The sequence below is a fragment of the Lampris incognitus genome, chromosome 3 (assembly GCF_029633865.1).
Source record: "Lampris incognitus isolate fLamInc1 chromosome 3, fLamInc1.hap2, whole genome shotgun sequence".
NCBI lineage: Eukaryota > Metazoa > Chordata > Actinopteri > Lampriformes > Lampridae > Lampris > Lampris incognitus.
The window spans coordinates 89,096,327-89,115,658 of record NC_079213.1 but is presented as its reverse complement, the minus strand read 5'-3'; the positions used below and the strand labels follow the sequence as shown (position 1 = coordinate 89,115,658).

The 19,332-nt window shown below is 42.7% G+C and overlaps 2 protein-coding genes across 3 annotated transcripts in view; one reads left to right on the top strand and one right to left on the bottom strand.

Moving 5' to 3' along the window:
* The window catches only part of LOC130109880 (lisH domain-containing protein ARMC9), a 69,132-nt gene extending 68,067 nt beyond the window's left edge, over positions 1-1,065 (bottom strand). Inside the window, exons 1-2 of the mRNA XM_056276850.1 lie at positions 1,015-1,065; positions 781-906 (exon numbers count right to left, since the gene is read on the bottom strand). Coding sequence (XP_056132825.1) covers positions 781-906; positions 1,015-1,065 — 177 coding nt within the window. The remainder of the gene's footprint in view (positions 1-780; positions 907-1,014) is intronic.
* An 879-nt stretch (positions 1,066-1,944) lies between these two features.
* On the top strand, positions 1,945-5,278 carry polr2h (RNA polymerase II, I and III subunit H). 2 transcript variants are annotated; one of them, XM_056275953.1, is made up of 6 exons: positions 1,945-2,102; positions 2,495-2,586; positions 3,792-3,875; positions 4,121-4,214; positions 4,417-4,500; positions 4,880-5,278. In XM_056275953.1, exons 2-6 carry the CDS (start codon positions 2,514-2,516, stop codon positions 4,995-4,997), a joined length of 453 nt encoding a protein of 150 aa, XP_056131928.1. In that variant the 5' UTR covers positions 1,945-2,102; positions 2,495-2,513; the 3' UTR covers positions 4,998-5,278. The 2 variants fall into 2 exon arrangements, with proteins under 2 accessions (XP_056131928.1, XP_056131929.1); XM_056275954.1 differs by lacking the exon at positions 2,495-2,586.
* The last annotated feature ends 14,054 nt before the right edge of the window (positions 5,279-19,332 follow it).

Genomic DNA, 19,332 nt, shown 5'->3' with positions numbered 1-19,332 from the left:
CTCATCAGTCAAAAGGCCACTGCATTTAACTGGTTGGTCAACTGCATTAGTAAGATTTATTTTGCCAGTGGTGGCTACCTGTCAGCACTCATTGCATTTCTACTCAGGTCACATATTAGTGGTCTAACACACGGCAACCCACGTGATTCCACAATGCAATTTGGGGTATTAGTGTCTTTGCCCCCATTAGACCCAGGTAAATCGGGGTTGACAATTATATGTGTTTAATCCCAGAAAAAAATACATTTTCTGCCTCACAACAGTGGTGTGATACAGCCTTGTTTTGTTATCACCAGGTCAATCCGTTTCTTTAAATATAATTCTTGTTCTCTACTTCTCATTTCTTGCATGTACTGTAATTAAAGCCACAGCCACTGTATTTTTTTCACTGTAGTTGTTTTGGTTACAATGAAATGTGTCTTCTGCATTTAACCCATCCTATTGTATAGCAACAGTGGTGCAGCACCCGGGGACCAACTCCCGTTTTTCTTTCTATTGCCTTGGCCAGGGACACAGGCTGGAGTATTAACCCTAACATGCATGTCTTTTTGATGTTGGGAGGAAACCGGAGCACCCGGAGGAAAACCATGCAGACATGGGGAGAACATGCAAACTCCACACTGAAAGGACCTGGGACAGCCTGGGTTCGAACCCAGGACCTTCTTGCTGTGAGGCAACAGTGCTAATCACTGGGCCAACGTGCCGTGCTAACCCCTTGCTGTCACCAACACAAACAACCCGAATAATGTATAGGGAATCACTGCTTATTGAAATATTTACCTGAATGATGAGAGTCTTTGAGTCTCTGGAAGTACTTCCATGAGGCTTAAAAACGAGTTTGCCTTTGTTTTTGCACTCCTTGTCAAAGCTTCTAACAGTTTCTTCGAATTCATAAAATTTGAGGTACTGTTAAGAAAAACGAGAGTTATCAAGTCACATTAGTATCAGCAAAGACCGTAGCTACATCACTTTTGTCATGGAGTGGGGCGTTATCGTAAGTGTTATGTTGCTCACCTCCTTGATCATCCCAAGAAGATCAGCTTCATTGGCCAAGATGTCACCCATCTCGGCTCCCTCCCTGGCATTCATGTGAGCTACAGACTTTTTATAGTCTGTAAACACAGCAAGACTTCATAATCCTGTCGAGCATTTAATGATATAGGTCAGCATTCTGCAGAACCTGCTATAATATTTTCATAATCACTGTTGTGATTATTGACGTACAGCGGTATACCAGGCAATAGAATGAGCTCCGAATGACAAATCTATACGAGATCTTAGAGAAACGCTACCAATAACTAGGACAAGACTGACAAATAAACGTAGTTTGTAGAACATAACTCGTAACGTCAGGTGGTGAAACTTAAATGGCAGCCTCTGTGAATGTGGCTAACCTTAACAGTTGCTTGTAGGCTAATCGGAGATTTACGTTGAAAAGGTAGCTAAACCATGACAACGGTAAAGACGTACCTCACCTTTTTCCACATATAATTTATTCGGTAAATTTATATGCAAATGTGTTAGCCAATAATCCACAGATAACACTCAAAGAATCCATATTTTGCACGTGTAGCTGAACTAATGTGACGTGTGACAAAACATAAGTCAGCTACAACACAAGCTAGCAACCACAGAGACAGACGCCGAAACACCTAGCAACCACATTGTTGTGGCAAAAAAGACACCGGAAAGTGGAGACCAGTGTCGTAAAGAAACTGCGCCGCTGAGAAAGGAAGCTTGAAAATGTCTATAACAAAGGAATACATTTGAGTGAATTTTGAAATTTTCACCGAAATATTTTAATACTTTTACGGTAAATTCTGAGACAAAGGTTACTGCTTTACGATCATTACCCCCACCCCCACACATACATACATGCATACACACTTCATTTTGCGACATTTCAACCGGAAAAGATTGCCTGGTTCAAGTGTCAAAGGTTGACCACTTTGTCCATGCGCGGCACAGTGTATTTAGCGAATGCGGTAGCAAAGCTCAAAATTCCCTAGAAAAAATCATCTAGCACATGCATTAACACACTTGGGCGGGGAACGAAGACTCTGTGAGGTCAGATTTGGCATAATACGGAGAAAGAATTCGAGGTAAATGGTTTTTTGTTTTACAATATCCATTAACCAAACCGCTTATCCTGCTCTCAGGGTCGCCGGGATCACTATTGCAAATATAGCTAACTAGGAGGCATAGTCTCCAGGCTCCAGATTGCGTTAATATCTAATGTAGGTAAGCTAGCTGGTAAAGCAAAGCATGGTTGTCACTAGTGAATTAAAGATGAGCCACCAGTTTTTCGGAGTTAGTTAATATTTACGCTAAGCAGTTAATTGTCGACTTGATGAGGTGACTTTATGAGAAGTCATGGCATGGGGTGTTTACATCTCGTCAATGGGTGTAAACTGCCCCTCGTTCTATGCTAGTTGTCTTTTAATGGCTTGTGTACAAAAAAATAAAACACCTTTTCCGTGTTCTCCCGAAACAGACAGTAGATCAGGGCAAACATGGCTGGGATTTTGTTTGAGGATATATTTGACGTGAAAGACTGCGATCCAGACGGAAAGAAGTTTGACAGAGGTGAGAGTATTTTTGTACCTATGAGATGTTTGAGCAGGGTGGCAAAGAAGAACCAGCTAAACACTGTTGGATTTAACAGTGGCTGGTATATTATATAACTGTCATTATATTGATAACCAGCCACTCTATCCGAATCTATATAGAAATATACGTATTTGAGGCTGTTGGCCCAAAACTACCACTAAACTTTCTAAAATGTTACCCGGCAGTTATAATTTATGTTATTAGTCAAGTCAAGTCAAATATAGCACATTTCATACACAGGCAACACAATGTGCTTTACATAAAATGGCAATACAATTACAACTAAATCATGAAAGGGCAAATACAGAAAATAAATATGCATATCAGCAGGTGCTGATTATTATGCGGATATTGTTGTGCTGATATTAGTGCAGAACATACAAACATCAAAATATACAAAACAAACGCACACACCAAAAACTTAGCTGTAGGCTGTTTTAAAAAGTAAGGTTTTTAACCTGTTTTTAAATGTGTCCAGTTATTAGCTACTTAACAAATATGCTAGTAAGATTTCCTGGGCAACTGTGACAATAAATCAGGTAATTGGTACAAAATTAATGAACTATTTAAACCCAATTTAAAGGAAAATAAAAAATAGCTTTACTTGGGTAAACGTGACTAAACACGATAAACATTACTGTGGTGCCGTTACAAAACCCAGCTAATATCAAACCATTCTGAGAAGTGATAATAGCTGTGTAACCCAATCTCACAATCTAAAGTTAGAACGGTCCCATACGCAACATAACAGATCTAAACAGTTTGTCATTTGTGTAAAGTAATTTGATGAGCGGTAACTCATAATTGATACATAGCAAAAATGTCTGGGTGTTTGCTATTTAAACCTATTTCTGTAATATTTGACTCGAGATTGTGAAGGTAATTCAAGGATTTTGGAATTCATCATCTTTCTGTCAGCATGGTGAAAGTCGGTTCTCTGCCGTGATTCAAAATACTTTTTTTTGACAGCTTTGTGTCAAAGAAACATGGCTGGTAGCAACGTAATTTATTAATAAACTGCATCTTTCTTTCTTTCTTTCTGTTTATTCTTAACTGCAGAAAATAATTTGCATCTCATCTTTGTGTTTTTCATACATTTTTGGTCTTTTTTTTTCAGTTCTATGACTTCTATATTTTATCAGAATACCATAACTAAGCCTTGGTTTCATTTTCTGCTCCAGTGTCTCGACTACACTGTGAAAGTGAGTCATTCAAAATGGACCTTATTTTGGATGTGAACATTCAGATTTATCCTGTAGAACTTGGTAAGACAACCATTTTTGTCTAAATGTTAAGTTTAGTATTTACTGAAATCATGGGCTGGAAGTCATTATTTGTTCCCAGAGTTCACTTATGTCTGTCCACGGTGTTTTCTATTCTACAAAAGCTGGCCTATAAATTTTAGGGCAACTGTGTATTAGTCAAGACATTGTATATCAAATTAATAACATTTACTGTATCCGAACAGAATGTTATAATCACAGTGCTCTTATCTGCCCCGCTCATACAGGTGACAAGTTCCGATTGGTCATTGCTAGCACATTATATGAAGATGGAACTCCCGATGACGGGGAATACAATCCTCAGGATGACCGGCCATCTAGGTATGATCTTTGATTATTTAGCAATTTGGCTTGCAGTATTGTGATCATACCATTAATCATTCAGTGAACATCTTTACCGAAGGTTTTTGCACAAGCTACATTAAGTGCTTATATTTTTAGCATGGGTGGCCACTGAGGCTTACAGGGCGGTGTTGCTGGTTTAGGTTTGAGTTACGTCAGTTCACGTTATCCCATTTTTCAGAGTGGATCAATTTGACTATGTGATGTACGGGAAGGTTTATAAGATTGAGGGTGACGAGACCTCGACAGAAGCAGCCACACGCCTGTGAGTGATGTATTCCAACTTTGTTTTTAGTGTAACTTTAAATAGGCAATGGGCGAAGTCGTTGTCTGTAATGTAGCTATGGATGTATATTTCAGAGAAGAGAATGTGAGTTTAACTAAGCAACTTTTGGAGGTTGTATGCATGTTTTTGTCCATTAGAATTGGTTTGATAATCTCTTTTCAATCTTGTAAGCAATCATGACCCCCCCCCCCCGGCACTTTTGTGTCTGCATGGTTGATAAGGAAAGATTGAAACAAAATTGGTAGTTCTGAATTGTTTTGCTTATTTTGAAGATATTATTTATTTTACTTCTCACTGTTGGCATTGATCCAAGCATGCCCCCTTTCTGGTCTCACCATGAGTGTTCCTCTGTTTTCAGCTCTGCTTACGTATCTTATGGAGGTCTCCTCATGAGGCTACAAGGTGATGCCAACAACCTTCATGGGTTTGAGGTAGACTCTAGGGTGTTCCTCCTCATGAAGAAACTGGCCTTCTAAAAAACCCCTCGCACCCATCACCAGTGTTTTTTCACTGCCAGTCTAACCATGCGATGATGCTGAGCTGAAAACCGATACAGCAATACTCCAAATTATATGGAACGAAATCAACTCCAAGCAATTTTACAAATGATGTGGAGACTGTAGAATATGTATTTTACTATTTCTTTTTATTTTTGTTATAAAAAGACCCATCCAAACATATGGACTACGACTGTGATAGTGAAGAAGTTTGGCAATACCCATCTGCTCACAACTTGTGTAAATAAAGATCCTTTTTGTACGAATTGAGTCTTGGATGGTACATTATTTTGATTGTGGTTGTATGACTTTGCGGTTGTCTCCTGTTAATGTGTTTAAGTCTTTAAATGTTTTGTTACTGGTACAAGCAGTAAGCCACCATCACTATAGCCTACAGTATGAAGAGATCTGTGTATATATAATGTTCATTTAAACACATTTATTTATGTTTTACATTATCATTTGCTCTCATGTAGAGCACCTAACACCTTGGACAGGCGAAAGACATTTTAGGATACATGTTGACATTGCATAGCAGGGTGATGTTTTAAGAACAAGATGGTCTTTCTAACTGGTTTCCCCTTCACCCCATACAGTGCATCCGGAAAGTATTCACACCCCTTCACTTTCCCCACATTTTGTTATTTTACAGCCTTATTCCAAAATGGATTAAATCCCTTTTTTTTCTCGTCAATCTACACACAATACCCCATAATGACAAAGTGAAAAAGGTTTTGTAGACATTTTTGCAAATTTGCTATGACACTCAAAATTGAGCTCATGTTCATCCTGTTTCCACTGATCATCCTTGAGATGTTTCTACATCTTGATTGGAGTCCGTCTGTAGTAAATTCAATTGATTGGACATGATTTGGAAAGGCACACACCTTTCTATATAAGGTCCCACTGTTGACAGTGCATGTCAGAGCAGAAACCAAGCCATGAAGTCAAAGGAATTGTCTGTGGACCTCCGAGACAGATTGTATTGAGGCACAGATCTGGGGAAGGGTACAAAAAAACCTCTACAGCTTTGAAGGTCCCGAAGAGCACAGTGGTCTCCATCATTCGTAAATGGAAGAAGTTTGGATCCACCAGGACTCTTCCTAGAGCTGGCCACGCAGCCAAACTGAGCAATTGGGGGAGAAGGGCCTTGTTCAGGGAGGTGACCAAGAACCCGATGGTCGCTGACAGAGCTCCAGCTTTCCTCTGTGGAGATGGGACAACCTTCCAGAAGGACAACCATCTCTGCAGCACTCCACCAATCAGGCCTTTATGGTAGAGTGGCCAGACGGAAGCCTCTGCTCAGTAAAAGGCACATGACAGCCCACTTGGAGTTTGCCAGAAAGCACCTAAAGGACTCTCAGACAATGAGAAACAAGATTCTCTGGTCTGATGAAACCAAGATTGAACTCTTTGGCCTGAATGCCAAACGTCACATCTGGAGGAAACCAGGCACCTCTCATCACCTTGCTAATACCATCCCTACAGTGAAGCATGGTGGTGGCAGCATCATGCTGTGGGGATGTTTTTCAGCGACAGGAACTGGGAGACTAGTCAGGATCGAGGGAAAGATGAACGGAGCAAAGTACAGAGAGATCCTTGATGAAAACCTGCTCCAGAGCGCTCAGGACCTCAGACTGGGGCGAAGGTTTACCTTTCAACATGACAACGACCCTAAGCACACAGCCAAGACAACGAAGGAGTGGCTTCGGGACAAGTCTGTGAATATCCTTGAGTGGCCCAGCCAGAGCCCAGACTTGAACCCCATTGAACATCTCTGGAAAGACCTGAAAATAGCTGTGCAGCAACACTCCCCATCTAACCTTACAGAACTCGAGAGGATCTGCAGAGAAGAATGGGAGAAATACCCCAAATATAGGTTTGCCAAGCTTGTAGCTTCATACCCAGGAAGACTTGAGGCTGTAATCACTGCCAAGGGTGCCTCAACCAAGTACTGAGTAAAGGGTGTGAATACTTATGTACATGCAATATTTCAGTTTTTTATTTTTAATGAATTTGCAATAATTTCTACAAAACCTTTTTTGCTTTGTCATTATGGGGTATTGTATGTAGATTGATGAGAAGAAAAAAAAGGAATTTAATCCATTTTGGAATAAGGCTGTAACATAACAAAATGTGGAGAAAGTGAAGGGGTGTGAATACTTTCCGGATGCACTGTACCTACTATATTGTCCATCGTGGAGTTGAATTCAGTTTAGGACAGAGCAGTGCAACAACAGCCTCTGTGTTATATCCATATCAGCCCGGCACCATCTCCTTATGTTGAAAAGGAATGATATTTCAAGAAAAAATGGGCATGGAATTAACAATGAACTATTTACACAAGTTAGAAATAGTCTAGTCTGCAGCGGTATTAGTAGCAGTGTATGCTATTTTGGAGGTTATGCATTACTTATAGACAAAGGCAGGTACATTACATTAACAGATTATTCAAGGCAGGCCTGGATGTTGACTGCTGTCATTGGGGGTACAGTCAGATGTTAGGTGGCCAACTTTTCAGGCGGTACTTTATATTGGATTGCAAGGCTATCAAACAACAAAATGTGTGTCCTGTGTAACCTCACCATCTTGTCAGGGGACAAGCTAAGTATAATGACCAATTTATTACTCAGTTTCACCCCAGGACACAAAATCTGATGTATTTCTTCTTTTGGCTTGGTCCCTGTTTCTCAAGGGTCAGCACAGCGGATTTTTGCCCTCCATAACTTTCTGTCTGACACATCCCTGTCCCACAGTCCAACCCTCCTCATGTCCTCTTCTATCTGGTCTCTCCATTTTCCTTGGTCTTCCTCTTTTTCTTTTGCAAGGTATTTTCAGGTCCAATACCTTCTTTCCTATGAAATGAATGAATGATGATTCATTTTGGACATGTAAATAAGCATGATATAACGTACAGATAAGCCATTGCCAATAATCTGAAGTGATCCACAAATCCACTTATCAAACTCTGAACAAATCTTTGTATGTATCAGATTATTTGTTACATGTTGGAGAAGGAGGAGGAAGTCCAATTGTTTTTTCTTACCCCTTCTCACCTACTCTTAAGTTAATTCAGCTACTATACATTTCAAACTCAATTCCAACTGTACTGTATAGTTCAAATTCATTGCAAGTTGTGCTGCACAATACAAACTCAACTACTGTCACATGTCATCATATAGTCTACGTCTCCTCTCTGTACATGTCCAAACTATCTTAATCACTCTCCCCACTTCTCATCCATTCCTCTGATCTTGAACGTCATTCTCACTTCTTCATTTCTCCCCTGGTTTTTTCTAGTCACTCCCAAGGACCAACGCAGCATGTTCATCTCTGCTACCTATAATATAGATTCTGCCCTCTCTGTTGTTGTCACTGCTACCATGCCCTACAGCATGGCAGGCCTGACTATTGATTTGTATACCTTGCCCTTTACCCTCAACGGCATTCTTTTGTTACAAAGTACTCCAGTTACTTTTCTCCATGAATTCCACCCAGATTGTGTCCTTTTCTTGACTTCCTTCTTACCACTGCCTTCTGTCTGTATTGTCAATCCAGACAGAAGGCAAGGTAAGAAGGTCCTGGGTAAGACGCTAAACCGCAACCACAGGCTGTAGAGGGGTAGCGCCTTACCTCAGCAAGGGCCCTTTGGCTAAGGGCGACGTCCCTACTGATAGATCTGGTCCTCTTGCATGCCTGTATGGTACTTCCCATGGTGCCCAGTCCAGCCAACTCATTGGGATAGGAGAAGGAAACTCTGATTTCAAAACCACCTGCTGCCTTGTAGGTTAATGCCTGTCTAAGCAAAGGCTAGGAGAAGGTAACTCTGAATTCAAATCCCCAGGCACATCCTACCCAGCTGTCAGTACCCGGAAAGGGTAAACCATTTCCCAGGTGCTGCACAGCGGCTGCCCTCTGCTCCTAGCTACACAGCTAGGATGGGTTAAACGCAAAGAGTGAATTTCATTGTATGTATGTACAAATGACAAATAAAGTGTATTCTGTATTCGATCCTAAGTACTTGAATTCATGAACCTCTAGGACATCTCCTCCTCCTAAGGTCGTTCCTGAACTTTCTGCTTGGTTATATGTATATACGCAGGTACTCAATCTTTGTTGTGCTGATCTTTAGTCCTCTCATTTCTAGCGCTTCTCTCCAGTCTTCAAGCGCTAAAATACCATCTGACATTGCAGTATCATTTTTATTAATGTCTTTATTTTCTACTTATATTTAATTGTATTAGTTTGGCTCTCTTAGTATCCTCTGTTTTTATTTGGCAAACACTTCTGACAAGCTAAGCCATGCCCTGGGTATCAATTCTTGTTCTCATAAGTCTGTTTATTATACCCACCTCCTCTTTATCTTTTGTATGCTATGTTTTTGTGAGGTTTTGTTGTTTGTGCCATTATATACTTATGTTTATCTATATTATAAACTTAGCACAAAAAGTAAGGAAATTTGTGTTTTGTAGATTATTTCTTTGTTGTAACAATGCTTTTTGGCAATAAATCTTATATCAGGCACCTGATTGTCAGCACCTGGGGTACCAGAAGCTAAAAACAAGAGTCAATAGCAACAGCAAAATAAGCTGTTTTGCATTGGCAGAGAAGATTTGGCAAATGTTTCATGGGCGCAACCCACATACTCAGCTCTGCTGCTCATCCCACAAATGCATATTCCTTACAAATGTGGCACCATTTAAAAGGGAAATAAACAGGCTTTCCAACGATATAAGATTTAAGAAATAATCTACCAAACACAAATGTCCTTACTTTTTGTGTTATGTATATCTATATATTTATAGATAGATAGATAGATAGATAGATAGATAGATAGATAGATAGATAGATGTAGGATTCTTTTTAATACATAGCAGTACAAGCTTGTTCCATGCGTTGCGCACTCATCAGCTGCTATGTATTAAAAAGAATTTCCCTACATCAATATTGATATTCCTCTCCTCATTAGTTGAGCACTCTTATTAACACCATTGACGGTTTCCGAAAAAAAAACCCCCGCTATATATATATATATATATATATATATATATATATATATATATATATCTCCAGTATGGAGTATATATATCTCCTTCTTCAACTTCCGCCGAAGATCAAATGGTGGAAGTTGAAGAAGGAAGACTGTTGTGTGGAGTTCAGGCAGGAGTTAAGACAGGCACTGGGTGGTAGTGAAGAGTTGCCAGATGGCTGGAAAACCACTGCAGAAATAGTGAGGGAGACAGCTAGGAAGGTACTTGGTGTGTCATCAGGACAGAGGAAGGAAGACAAGGAGACTTGGTGGTGGAATGAGGAAGTACAGCAAATTATACAGAGGAAAAGGTTGGCAAAGAAGAAGTGGGATAGTCAGAGAGATGAAGAAAGTAGACAGGAGTACAAGGAGATGCAGCGTAAAGCGAAGAGAGAGGTGGCAAAGGCAAAGGAAAAGGCGTATGGTGAGTTGTATGACAGATTAGACACTACGGAAGGAGAAAAGGACTTGTACCGATTGGCTAGACAGAGGGACCAAGCTGCAAAGGATGTGCAGCAAGTTAGGGCGATCAAGGATAGAGATGGAAATGTGCTGACAAGCGAGGAGAGTGTGCTAAGAAGGTGGAAGGAATACTTTGAGGGGCTGATGAATGAAGAAAATGAGAGAGAGAGAAGGTTGGATGATGTAGGGATAGTGAATCAGGAAGTTCAGCGGATTAGCAAGGAGGAAGTGAGGGCAGCTATGAAGAGGATGAAGAATGGAAAGGCAGTTGGTCCTGATGACATACCTGTGGAGGCATGGAGATGTTTAGGAGAGATGGCAGTGGAGTTTCTAACTAGATTGTTTAACACAATCCTGGAAAGTGAGAGGATGCCTGAGGAGTGGAGAAGAAGCATACTGGTACCGATTTTCAAGAACAAGGGCGATGTGCAGAACTGTAACAACTACAGAGGTATAAAGTTGATCAGCCACAGCATGAAGATTTGGGAAAGAGTAATAGAAGCTAGGTTAAGAGGAGAGGTGACGATCAGCGAGCAGCAGTATGGTTTCATGCCACGAAAGAGCACCACAGATGCGATGTTTGCTTTGAGAATGTTGATTGAGAAGTATAGAGAAGGCCAGAAAGAGTTGCATTGTGTCTTTGTAGATTTAGAGAAAGCTTATGACAGAGTGCCGAGAGAGGAGGTGTGGTATTGTATGAGGAAGTCAGGAGTTGCAGAGAAGTATGTAGGAGTGGTGCAGGATACGTATGAGGGAAGTGTGACAATGGTGAGGTGTGCGGTTGGAATGACAGATGGGTTCAAGGTGGAGGTGGGATTACATCAAGGATCGGCTCTTAGCCCTTTCTTGTTTGCAATGGTGATGGACAGGTTGACGGACAAGATCAGGCAGGAGTCTCCATGGATGATGATGTTCGCGGATGACATTGTGATCTGTAGCGAGAGTAGGGTGCAGGTTGAGGAGAGCCTGGAGAGGTGGAGGTATGCACTGGAGAGAAGAGGAATGAAAGTCAGTAGGAGCAAGACGGAATACCTATGCGTGAATGAGAGAGAGGACAGTGGAATGGTCAGGATGCAAGGAGTGGAGGTGACAAAGACATCTGAGTTTAAATACTTGGGGTCAACTGTCCAAAGTAACGGGGAGTGCAGTAGAGAGGTGAAAAAGAGAGTGCAGGCAGGTTGGAGTGGGTGGAGAAGTGTGTCAGGAGTGATTTGCGACAGAAGGGTACCAGCAAGAGTTAAAGGGAAAGTTTACAAGATGGTTGTGAGACCAGCTATGTTATATGGTTTGGAGACAGTGGCACTGACGAAAAGACAGGAGGCGGAGCTGGAGGTGGCAGAGTTGAAGATGCTAAGATTTTCACTGGGAGTAACGAAGAAGGACAGGATTAGGAACGATTATATTAGAGGGACCGCTCAGGTTGGACGGTTTGGAGACAAAGCAAGAGAGGCAAGATTGAGATGGCTTGGACATGTGTGGAGGAGAGATGCTGAGTATATTGGGAGAAGGATGCTGAATATGGAGCTGCCAGGGAAGAGGAGAAGAGGAAGGCCAAAGAGGAGGTTTATGGATGTGGTGAGGGAAGACATGCAGGTGGCTGGTGTGACAGAGGAAGACGCAGAAGACAGGAAGAAATGGAAACGGATGATCCGCTGTGGCGACCCCTAACGGGAGCAGCCGAAAGTAGTAGTAGATATATATATCTCCAGTGATTGAAGTAAATTCTTTATGAGACAGTACAAGCCTGGTAATATATATATAAACATACACGCACATATATATGTGTGTGTGAACTATACACCTACATTTGGTGTTTCTATACTGTAGCGAATTCGGGGGGCAACCACAGGAACTGCCGCGGCGCGAACCCGTGTCGCCCGCACCGCGGGAGACGTCGCAGACCGCTCGACTCAATGGCTAGAGCCATGTTCATCATACAATACTGAGTGTTGCATCAGGAAGGGCATCCGGCGTAAAATCTTTGCCAAATCAAATATGCGGATCATAAATAAGATTTACATACCGCATCGGTTGGGGCCCGGGTTACCAACGACTGCCACCGGTACTGTTGGCCAGCAGGGTGCCAGTGGAAACTATGCTACTGTTGGGCCAAGGAGAAGGAGAGGGGGAAGGCATGTCCAGAGGCAGCGAGAGAGGAGGAAGGGTAGGAGTGTGGAGGGGAGAGTCTGAACTTTGAATGTTGGCACTATGACTGGTAAAGGGAGAGAGCTGGCTGATATGATGGAAAGCAGAAAGGTAGGTAAGTGTGTAAATAGAAGTGTGACAATGGTGTGTGCAAGAGACCAGGTGGAAGGGGAGTAAGGCCAGGATCATCGGAGGTGGGTTCAAACTCTTCTACCATGGTGCGAATGGGGGGGGGGGGGGTGATTCTGAAGGAAGAGTATGTCAAGAGTTGCTGGAGGTGAAGAGATTGTCAGAAAGAGTGATGAGTATGAAGCTGGAAACCGAAGATGTACTGATGAATGTTATCAGTGCATATGCCCCACAAGTTGGGTTTGACCAAGAAGAAGAAGTGAGTGAAGGTAGAGCCAAAGATCAAATGGTGGAAGTTGAAGAAGGAAGACTGTTGTGTGGAATTCAGGGAGGAGTTAAGACAGGCACTGGATGGTAGCGGAGAGTCGCCAGATGGCTGGGCAACTACTGCAGAAATAGTGAGGGGGACAGCTAAGAAGGTACTTGGTGTGTCATCTGGACAGAGGAAGGAAGACAGTGAGACTTGGTAGTGGAATGAGGAAGTACAACAAAGTATACAGAGGAAGAGATTTGGCAAAGAAGAAATGGGATAGTCAGAGAGATGAAGAAAGTAGACAGGAGTACAAGGAGATGCAGCGTAAAGTGAAGAGAGAGTTGGCAAAGGAAAAGGAAAAGGCGTATGGTGAGTTGTATGACAGGTTAGACACTAAGGAAGGAGAAAAGGAATTGTACCGATTGGCTAGACAGAGGTACCGAGCTGGGAAGGATGTGCAGCAAGTTAGGGCAATCAAGAATAGAGATGGAAATGTGCTGACAAGCGAGGAGAGAGTGCAGAGAGGTGGAAGGAGTACTTTGAGGGGCTGATGAATGAAGAAAATTAGAGAGAGAGAAGGTTGGATGATGTGGGGATAGTTAATCAGCAAGTGCAGTGGATTAGCAAGGAGGAAGTGAGGACAGCTATGAAGAGGATGAAGAGTGGAAAGGCAGTTGGTTCTGATGACATACGTGTGGAGGCATGGAGATATTTAGGCGAGATGGCAGTGGGGTTTTTAACTAGATTGTTTAACACAATCTTGGAAAGTGAGAAGTTGCCTGAGGAGTGGAGAAGAAGCATACTCGTACCGATTTTCAAGAATAAGGGTGATTTGCAGAACTGTAGCAACTACAGATGTATAAAGCTGATCAGCCAAAGCATGAAAATATGGTAAAGAGTAATAGAAGCTAGGTTAAAAGGAGAGGTGACAATCAGCGAGCAGCAGTATGGTTTCATGTCATGAAAGAGCACCACAGATATGATGTTTGCTTTGAGAATGTTGATTATAAGAAATATAGAAGTATAGAGAAGGCCAGAAGGAGTTACATTGTGTCTTGGTGGATTTAGAGAAAGCATATGTCAGGGTGCCGAGAGAGCAGGTGTAGAGTCTGGAAACGACCCTATACAAAGCAGTTCGTTTCATTGCATTTGTTCTGGTTGAGGAATTGTAACATGACCCCTGCTAACTTGTCTTGTCCTATGTTCATGTCTGTCCTGGGGAAAAAAAAGTTCTTCTTCAGTACAGGCAGTAGGGTGCAGCAGGATGTGCAGCAGGTTAGAGCCATCAAGGATAGAGATGGAAATGTGCTGATGTAAAGCCCAGAAAAGGGAGTATTTGTATGAAAGATGCACGGACACAAACTTTCCTCAGGTCATGTCTGTAAATGACTGAGGGGAGGAAGTGAGGCTACACTCTTCCTGCTGAAGCTCTCTGGTAACTACAACTACTCAGTTCTGCTGGTGTCAACACAAAACATATGGAAACAGAAATTACTGTACTCAAACTGCTGCAGCTGACAACAAACACTTTAAACATAAGACAAAATATTGTAACGAATTCGGAAGGCAACCTCAGGAACTGCCTCGGCCGGGACGCGAACCCGTATCGCGGAAGACATCGCTAATCGCTCGACTAAATGGTCTTATTCGTTAGCGGCCAACGTGTCTTCTTATCCATGCACGTTACACTACCCCCCTCCTTCGGGAAAGCGCGTCCGCGCGACCCACTTCTGACACCAATGCAGCGAATTTGGGGGGCAGCCTGGGAGACCATCGCCACAGCCGGGACGCGAATCGGTGTCTCCCACTCCCGGTGTCTCCCACTCCGCAAGCGCCAACGTTTATAACCAGTCGACTAAAGGGCCCGACCCGTTAGTCAAGTACCAACGTATCTACTCAGCCATGCACGTTACACTACCCCCCTCCTTCGGGAAGCGCGTCAGCATATCAGCTCTCTCACGCCTCTGGGCGCACGCGCTTCCGATGACCTCACGGTCTCACCATCCCATTTCTGACACCAATGTAGCAAATTCGGGGGGGCAGTCCGGGGACCGCCACAGCCGGGACGCGAACCCGTATCTCTCACTCCGCAAGCGACAACGTTAACCAGTCGACTAAAGCAGTGTTTCTCAACCCAGTCCTCAAGGAACCCTATCCTGCAGATTTTCATTGTAACCCTGCTTGTACTTACGCGACCAATCATCTCGCAGCACTTAATTATGCAAGGTGTGCAACATCTGACAAAATTAATTGCTGATTGGTTGAATAACTACAAACAGGGAGCTATTCAGGGTTGCAAAGAAAATATGCAGGATAGGGGTTCCTTGAGGACAGGGTTGAGAAACACTGGACTAAAGGGTCCGACCCGTCAGTCAAGGACCAACTTGTCTACTAGTGTAACGTGCATGGATAAGTAGACACGTTGGCCGCTGGCTGACAAGTCTGACCTTTTAGTCGAGCGGTTACCGATGTCTCCCGCAGTGCGGGCGACACGGGTTCGCGCCGCGGCAGTTCCTGTGGTTGCCTCCCGACTTCGCTACAATATGGGTCCGTGGTGGTGTAACGGTCTAAGCATCGGCATTGTGTCGATGCAGTTGCCTACTGGGGACTGAGGTTCGCGCCCCCGATCTTGTCAGGTCCGACTATGGCCGGATTCGATGAAGCAGCAATAATTGGTAACGCTGTCTTCGGGAGGGGGGCGGAGTCGGCTTGTGTTCGTCACATGAATGCGTCTCTGGGTGTGTCGGAAAAAGCAGTAGTTCGGCCTGGATTCGCCTTGTAACGGAAGTGGCGACGCGTCTCCTTCGAGACTGACGACCGGAGAGATGCCGTTGGCGAACACATGCAGTACGAAGGTGGGTGTTTGAACTAGATTAGGGAGCGATTGGTCACTAAATTGGGAGAAAAAGGGAAAAATCAGAAAAAAATAAGATAAAATATAAAATGAAAATGCTGTTAATGCACGTTATTCCATCTGTCACATACTATCCCTCAAAATTAGACGTTGTCCTTTAGATCATTACCATTAACAGAATACCATCAAACATGTACAAAACACCGATTTACAGACTGGAACTCTGTTGATATATTAAGTTTATTTCCACACCACAGAATATGTATATGTCCAGTGCCTATAGGAGCGTCAAAACTGGTCACAATACTTTTGAATCAACCACAGTCAACTTTGTAACAAAGTCCTGAACTGTGCAACGTTTGTGAAGTTAACAGTGCTCAGCTTTATGTTAAATCCTAGAGCATGGGATGTGCATGAAGTATTCATGTGTGTATGATCAGCAACACTTGGTTTTGCTATAAGTCTGAGTGTACAGCATTTTAAACAGTCTAAGGCAGATATCAGTCTATATCCCATACAAATAAAGGTGTTGGTTATGACATAGCGGCACTGGTTGGGTCCATATCTGAGGCCATGCATAAGAGGGCAGTGCAGCAAGACTAGCAGGACAGGGTTCCAGTTTTGTCATATGGGAGGGTCTTTGGTGGCCTACGCTTTCTCTGAGGCCACGGAGGTCTCATCTCCATCTGGCTTTCCTGTCTATTGAGAGTTACAGTTTATGGCAGTGTTGGGAGTCTGACTCGAGTCCTGATTTTCAGGACTCGTGACTCGACTTGGACTTGAGCACGGATGAATAGGACTTGGACATGGACTCAAGCATTGACTGCATTTGGACTCGGAAGTTGGAGATGAGGACTCAGACTTGTTAATTGATAAAGACTGATCTAAATTGTGTGTGTATGTGTGTGTGTGTGTGTGTGTGTGTGTGTGTGTGTGTGTGTGTGTGCACATTCTTGCGAATGCATTTGTTTGGCTATTGTGTCACAAAGTAAATAAACTCCCATTGAAATGGTGACAGCTGTGTCGTTTTTGCGTAGTTTTTCCCAATTGCTTAAACACATTTCCTGATAGACTACCTCACTTTCTCAAAACCCTTAACACAAATCACAAAACTCACACACAAAATGCAGAATCCTACACTTCTCTTGCAAAAGGACACTTTGCCCTCAAAACAGTTTTAACTCTTCACTAAATGGTATTTTCTTTTCAGATGACAAACACATACATCATATGAGTAGACATTTCTAAGCACCCATTGAACACTGATGTGCAGAATGGAAAAAAACTATAGTATGAATGGTCAACACTATATGAATGCTTTATTAGTAGAATCATGCCTTTGCATGTTCAGTGTTACACTTTCACCTGTTGGATGTAAAATATTACCATATAATGTTTTTACGTATACTCAGCCTCCCTCATGGCCAAACCATGGTTGACCACATGATCAATGACAGTGGCCCTAATCTCATCAGAGATTCCTTCTCCTTCCTCCTCCTTGCCCTCCTCCTCGTCGTCCTCCTTTTCCTCTTCCTCCTTGTCCTCATCCTCATTGTCCTCTTCCTCCTTGTTCTCTTCCTTCGCCTCCTCCTCCTTGTCCTCTCCCTCCTCCTCTTACTCTCACTCCTCTGCCTTGCTGCTCACCTCTCTCTTCAATGTTGCCACCATCCATTGTTCTCCAAACAAACCAGGAGCTCATCTGTGAACCTTCTATGGCAAATTGCTGATTGCAACTTGCACAACAGCCTTTGGAGTTTAGAAATGTGATTGGCAGTGTGTTCTGTGTGAACACCAAGAGAGGGAATTTAGGAAGAGTGTGCAAGATATAGAGAATTGTGTGTAGTGTTGTGAAAAATGTGTGGTATGGAATGGGAATCTGAGTCTAAAGCAGAAAATGTGCTTGGAGTTCAGCAGAATTGGTTTTGGCAGTTGGTACATGAGTTTCAAGTTGTGCACATTGTGTCTGATGTTCCAATTAATGTGTTTAAACAATTGTGAAAAACTGTAATGTAGAACTTTTTTATTTGTATGTCAGCTTTTTACGGTGCCAGAGTGGAGCACTGGAACCCATCTTGGAACTCTACTCAGACTCAACCGTGATGACTTGGACTCAGACTCTTCTTTGGGGACTCGGACTGGAACACTGGGGACTCAAGACTCGACTCGGACTCGAGGTTTAGTGACTCGACTACAACACTGGTTTATGGTATAATAAAAATGTGCATATTAGATGTTCCCCAGGTTCACAGTTAATTTATGCAGCAATATTTTTAAAAGTTTATTTTGCTGTTAAAATTAGCCACTGGCTATTTTAAGTTCCTTTTTGAGTTTTTCTCTGTTTTTCCTTTGGGCTGACTTTTTTTTTTCCTGCTTGGTAGTAACCTATAGTGGTGAAAGTTAAATCCTTTGAGGTCCCTGAAATATTGGCTAACTAAGAGGCCTGGCGACTGCCTTTAGGTATTGAACCCTTTTGCTCACAGCACTAAACCCTGAGGAAAATATTCCACATTCATTTGCTTGACTATAGTTGCTAGATGCCAGTAAACTAAAACGTAGATGTTCACTACACTGTAATCAAATTGAAGCATAAGCTGAAAGAGAGACTTTGTATGTGTTACAGGCCTCACAATATTAAGGGTAATTCAAGTCACCAGATGGAGAGAGTAATTGCAGAGACAGACTCGTGTTCTGCGCGCGGGATGAGAAAGACACAAGCTTTTCTCCTGTGTCTGTGTCTATGCTCACACTACAATCTGCAACTTCGCTTGCACACTTTTACACTGTGGAGGGTGCTTTAGATGTCAATGAGATTACATCATGAGAATATCGGCATCCTCTTGTTGTGGAGAAGAATGAAGAGGTAGAATTCAGACTCCTAACTCAGAGCACAAACTAAGCCCTGACCCAGACCTTGCTGTGTTTAGACTTCATGCAAATCCAATTTGTTTCTCCAATCTTATCTTCAGGATGGTGCCTTCACATTGTTATTTGCAAAGATCTGGTCAGATTTGTGTGTTCAAGTATCATTAACCTTTCTGTGTTGGTTTCTGTGGTAATGATGTTGACATGCATATGTAGGCTAGCCAGAACCAAAACACCAAACTGTAAGAATGGTGATGTATCCTCTCATTCTTCACCATGTCTAGTCACGATGGAGAACTCCTCCATCGTACCAGACAGCATCAGCAATGGAGGAGGTTGATGAATGCAGCCTTGTTTCATGTAGCTGTCATGGCCGGCATCATTGTGCAGTGAGAGCTGTGGTGCAATAAGCATTACAAATGACACAATGACGAACGACACTGTTTTCAGGTCTGCCACGTGCTAGTACTAAAAGTCTTCAGATGGTTCAAAATGCTGCAGCTATAATCCTAACTAAAACTAGAAATTATGACCATATCACACCAAATTCTTGGCTTCCTGTCCCATGTTAGAGCAGACA

What these genes read in the sequence shown, in the direction of transcription:
- polr2h (XM_056275953.1), top strand. Translation starts at nt 2,514, where the DNA reads ATGGCTGGGATTTTGTTTGAGGATATATTTGACGTGAAAGACTGCGAT. An exon ending in CGGAAAGAAGTTTGACAGAG is followed by an intron (nt 2,587 to 3,791) that starts GTGAGAGTATTT and finishes TTTCTGCTCCAG; the next exon opens with TGTCTCGACTACACTGTGAA. An exon ending in CAGGATGACCGGCCATCTAG is followed by an intron (nt 4,215 to 4,416) that starts GTATGATCTTTG and finishes CCCATTTTTCAG; the next exon opens with AGTGGATCAATTTGACTATG.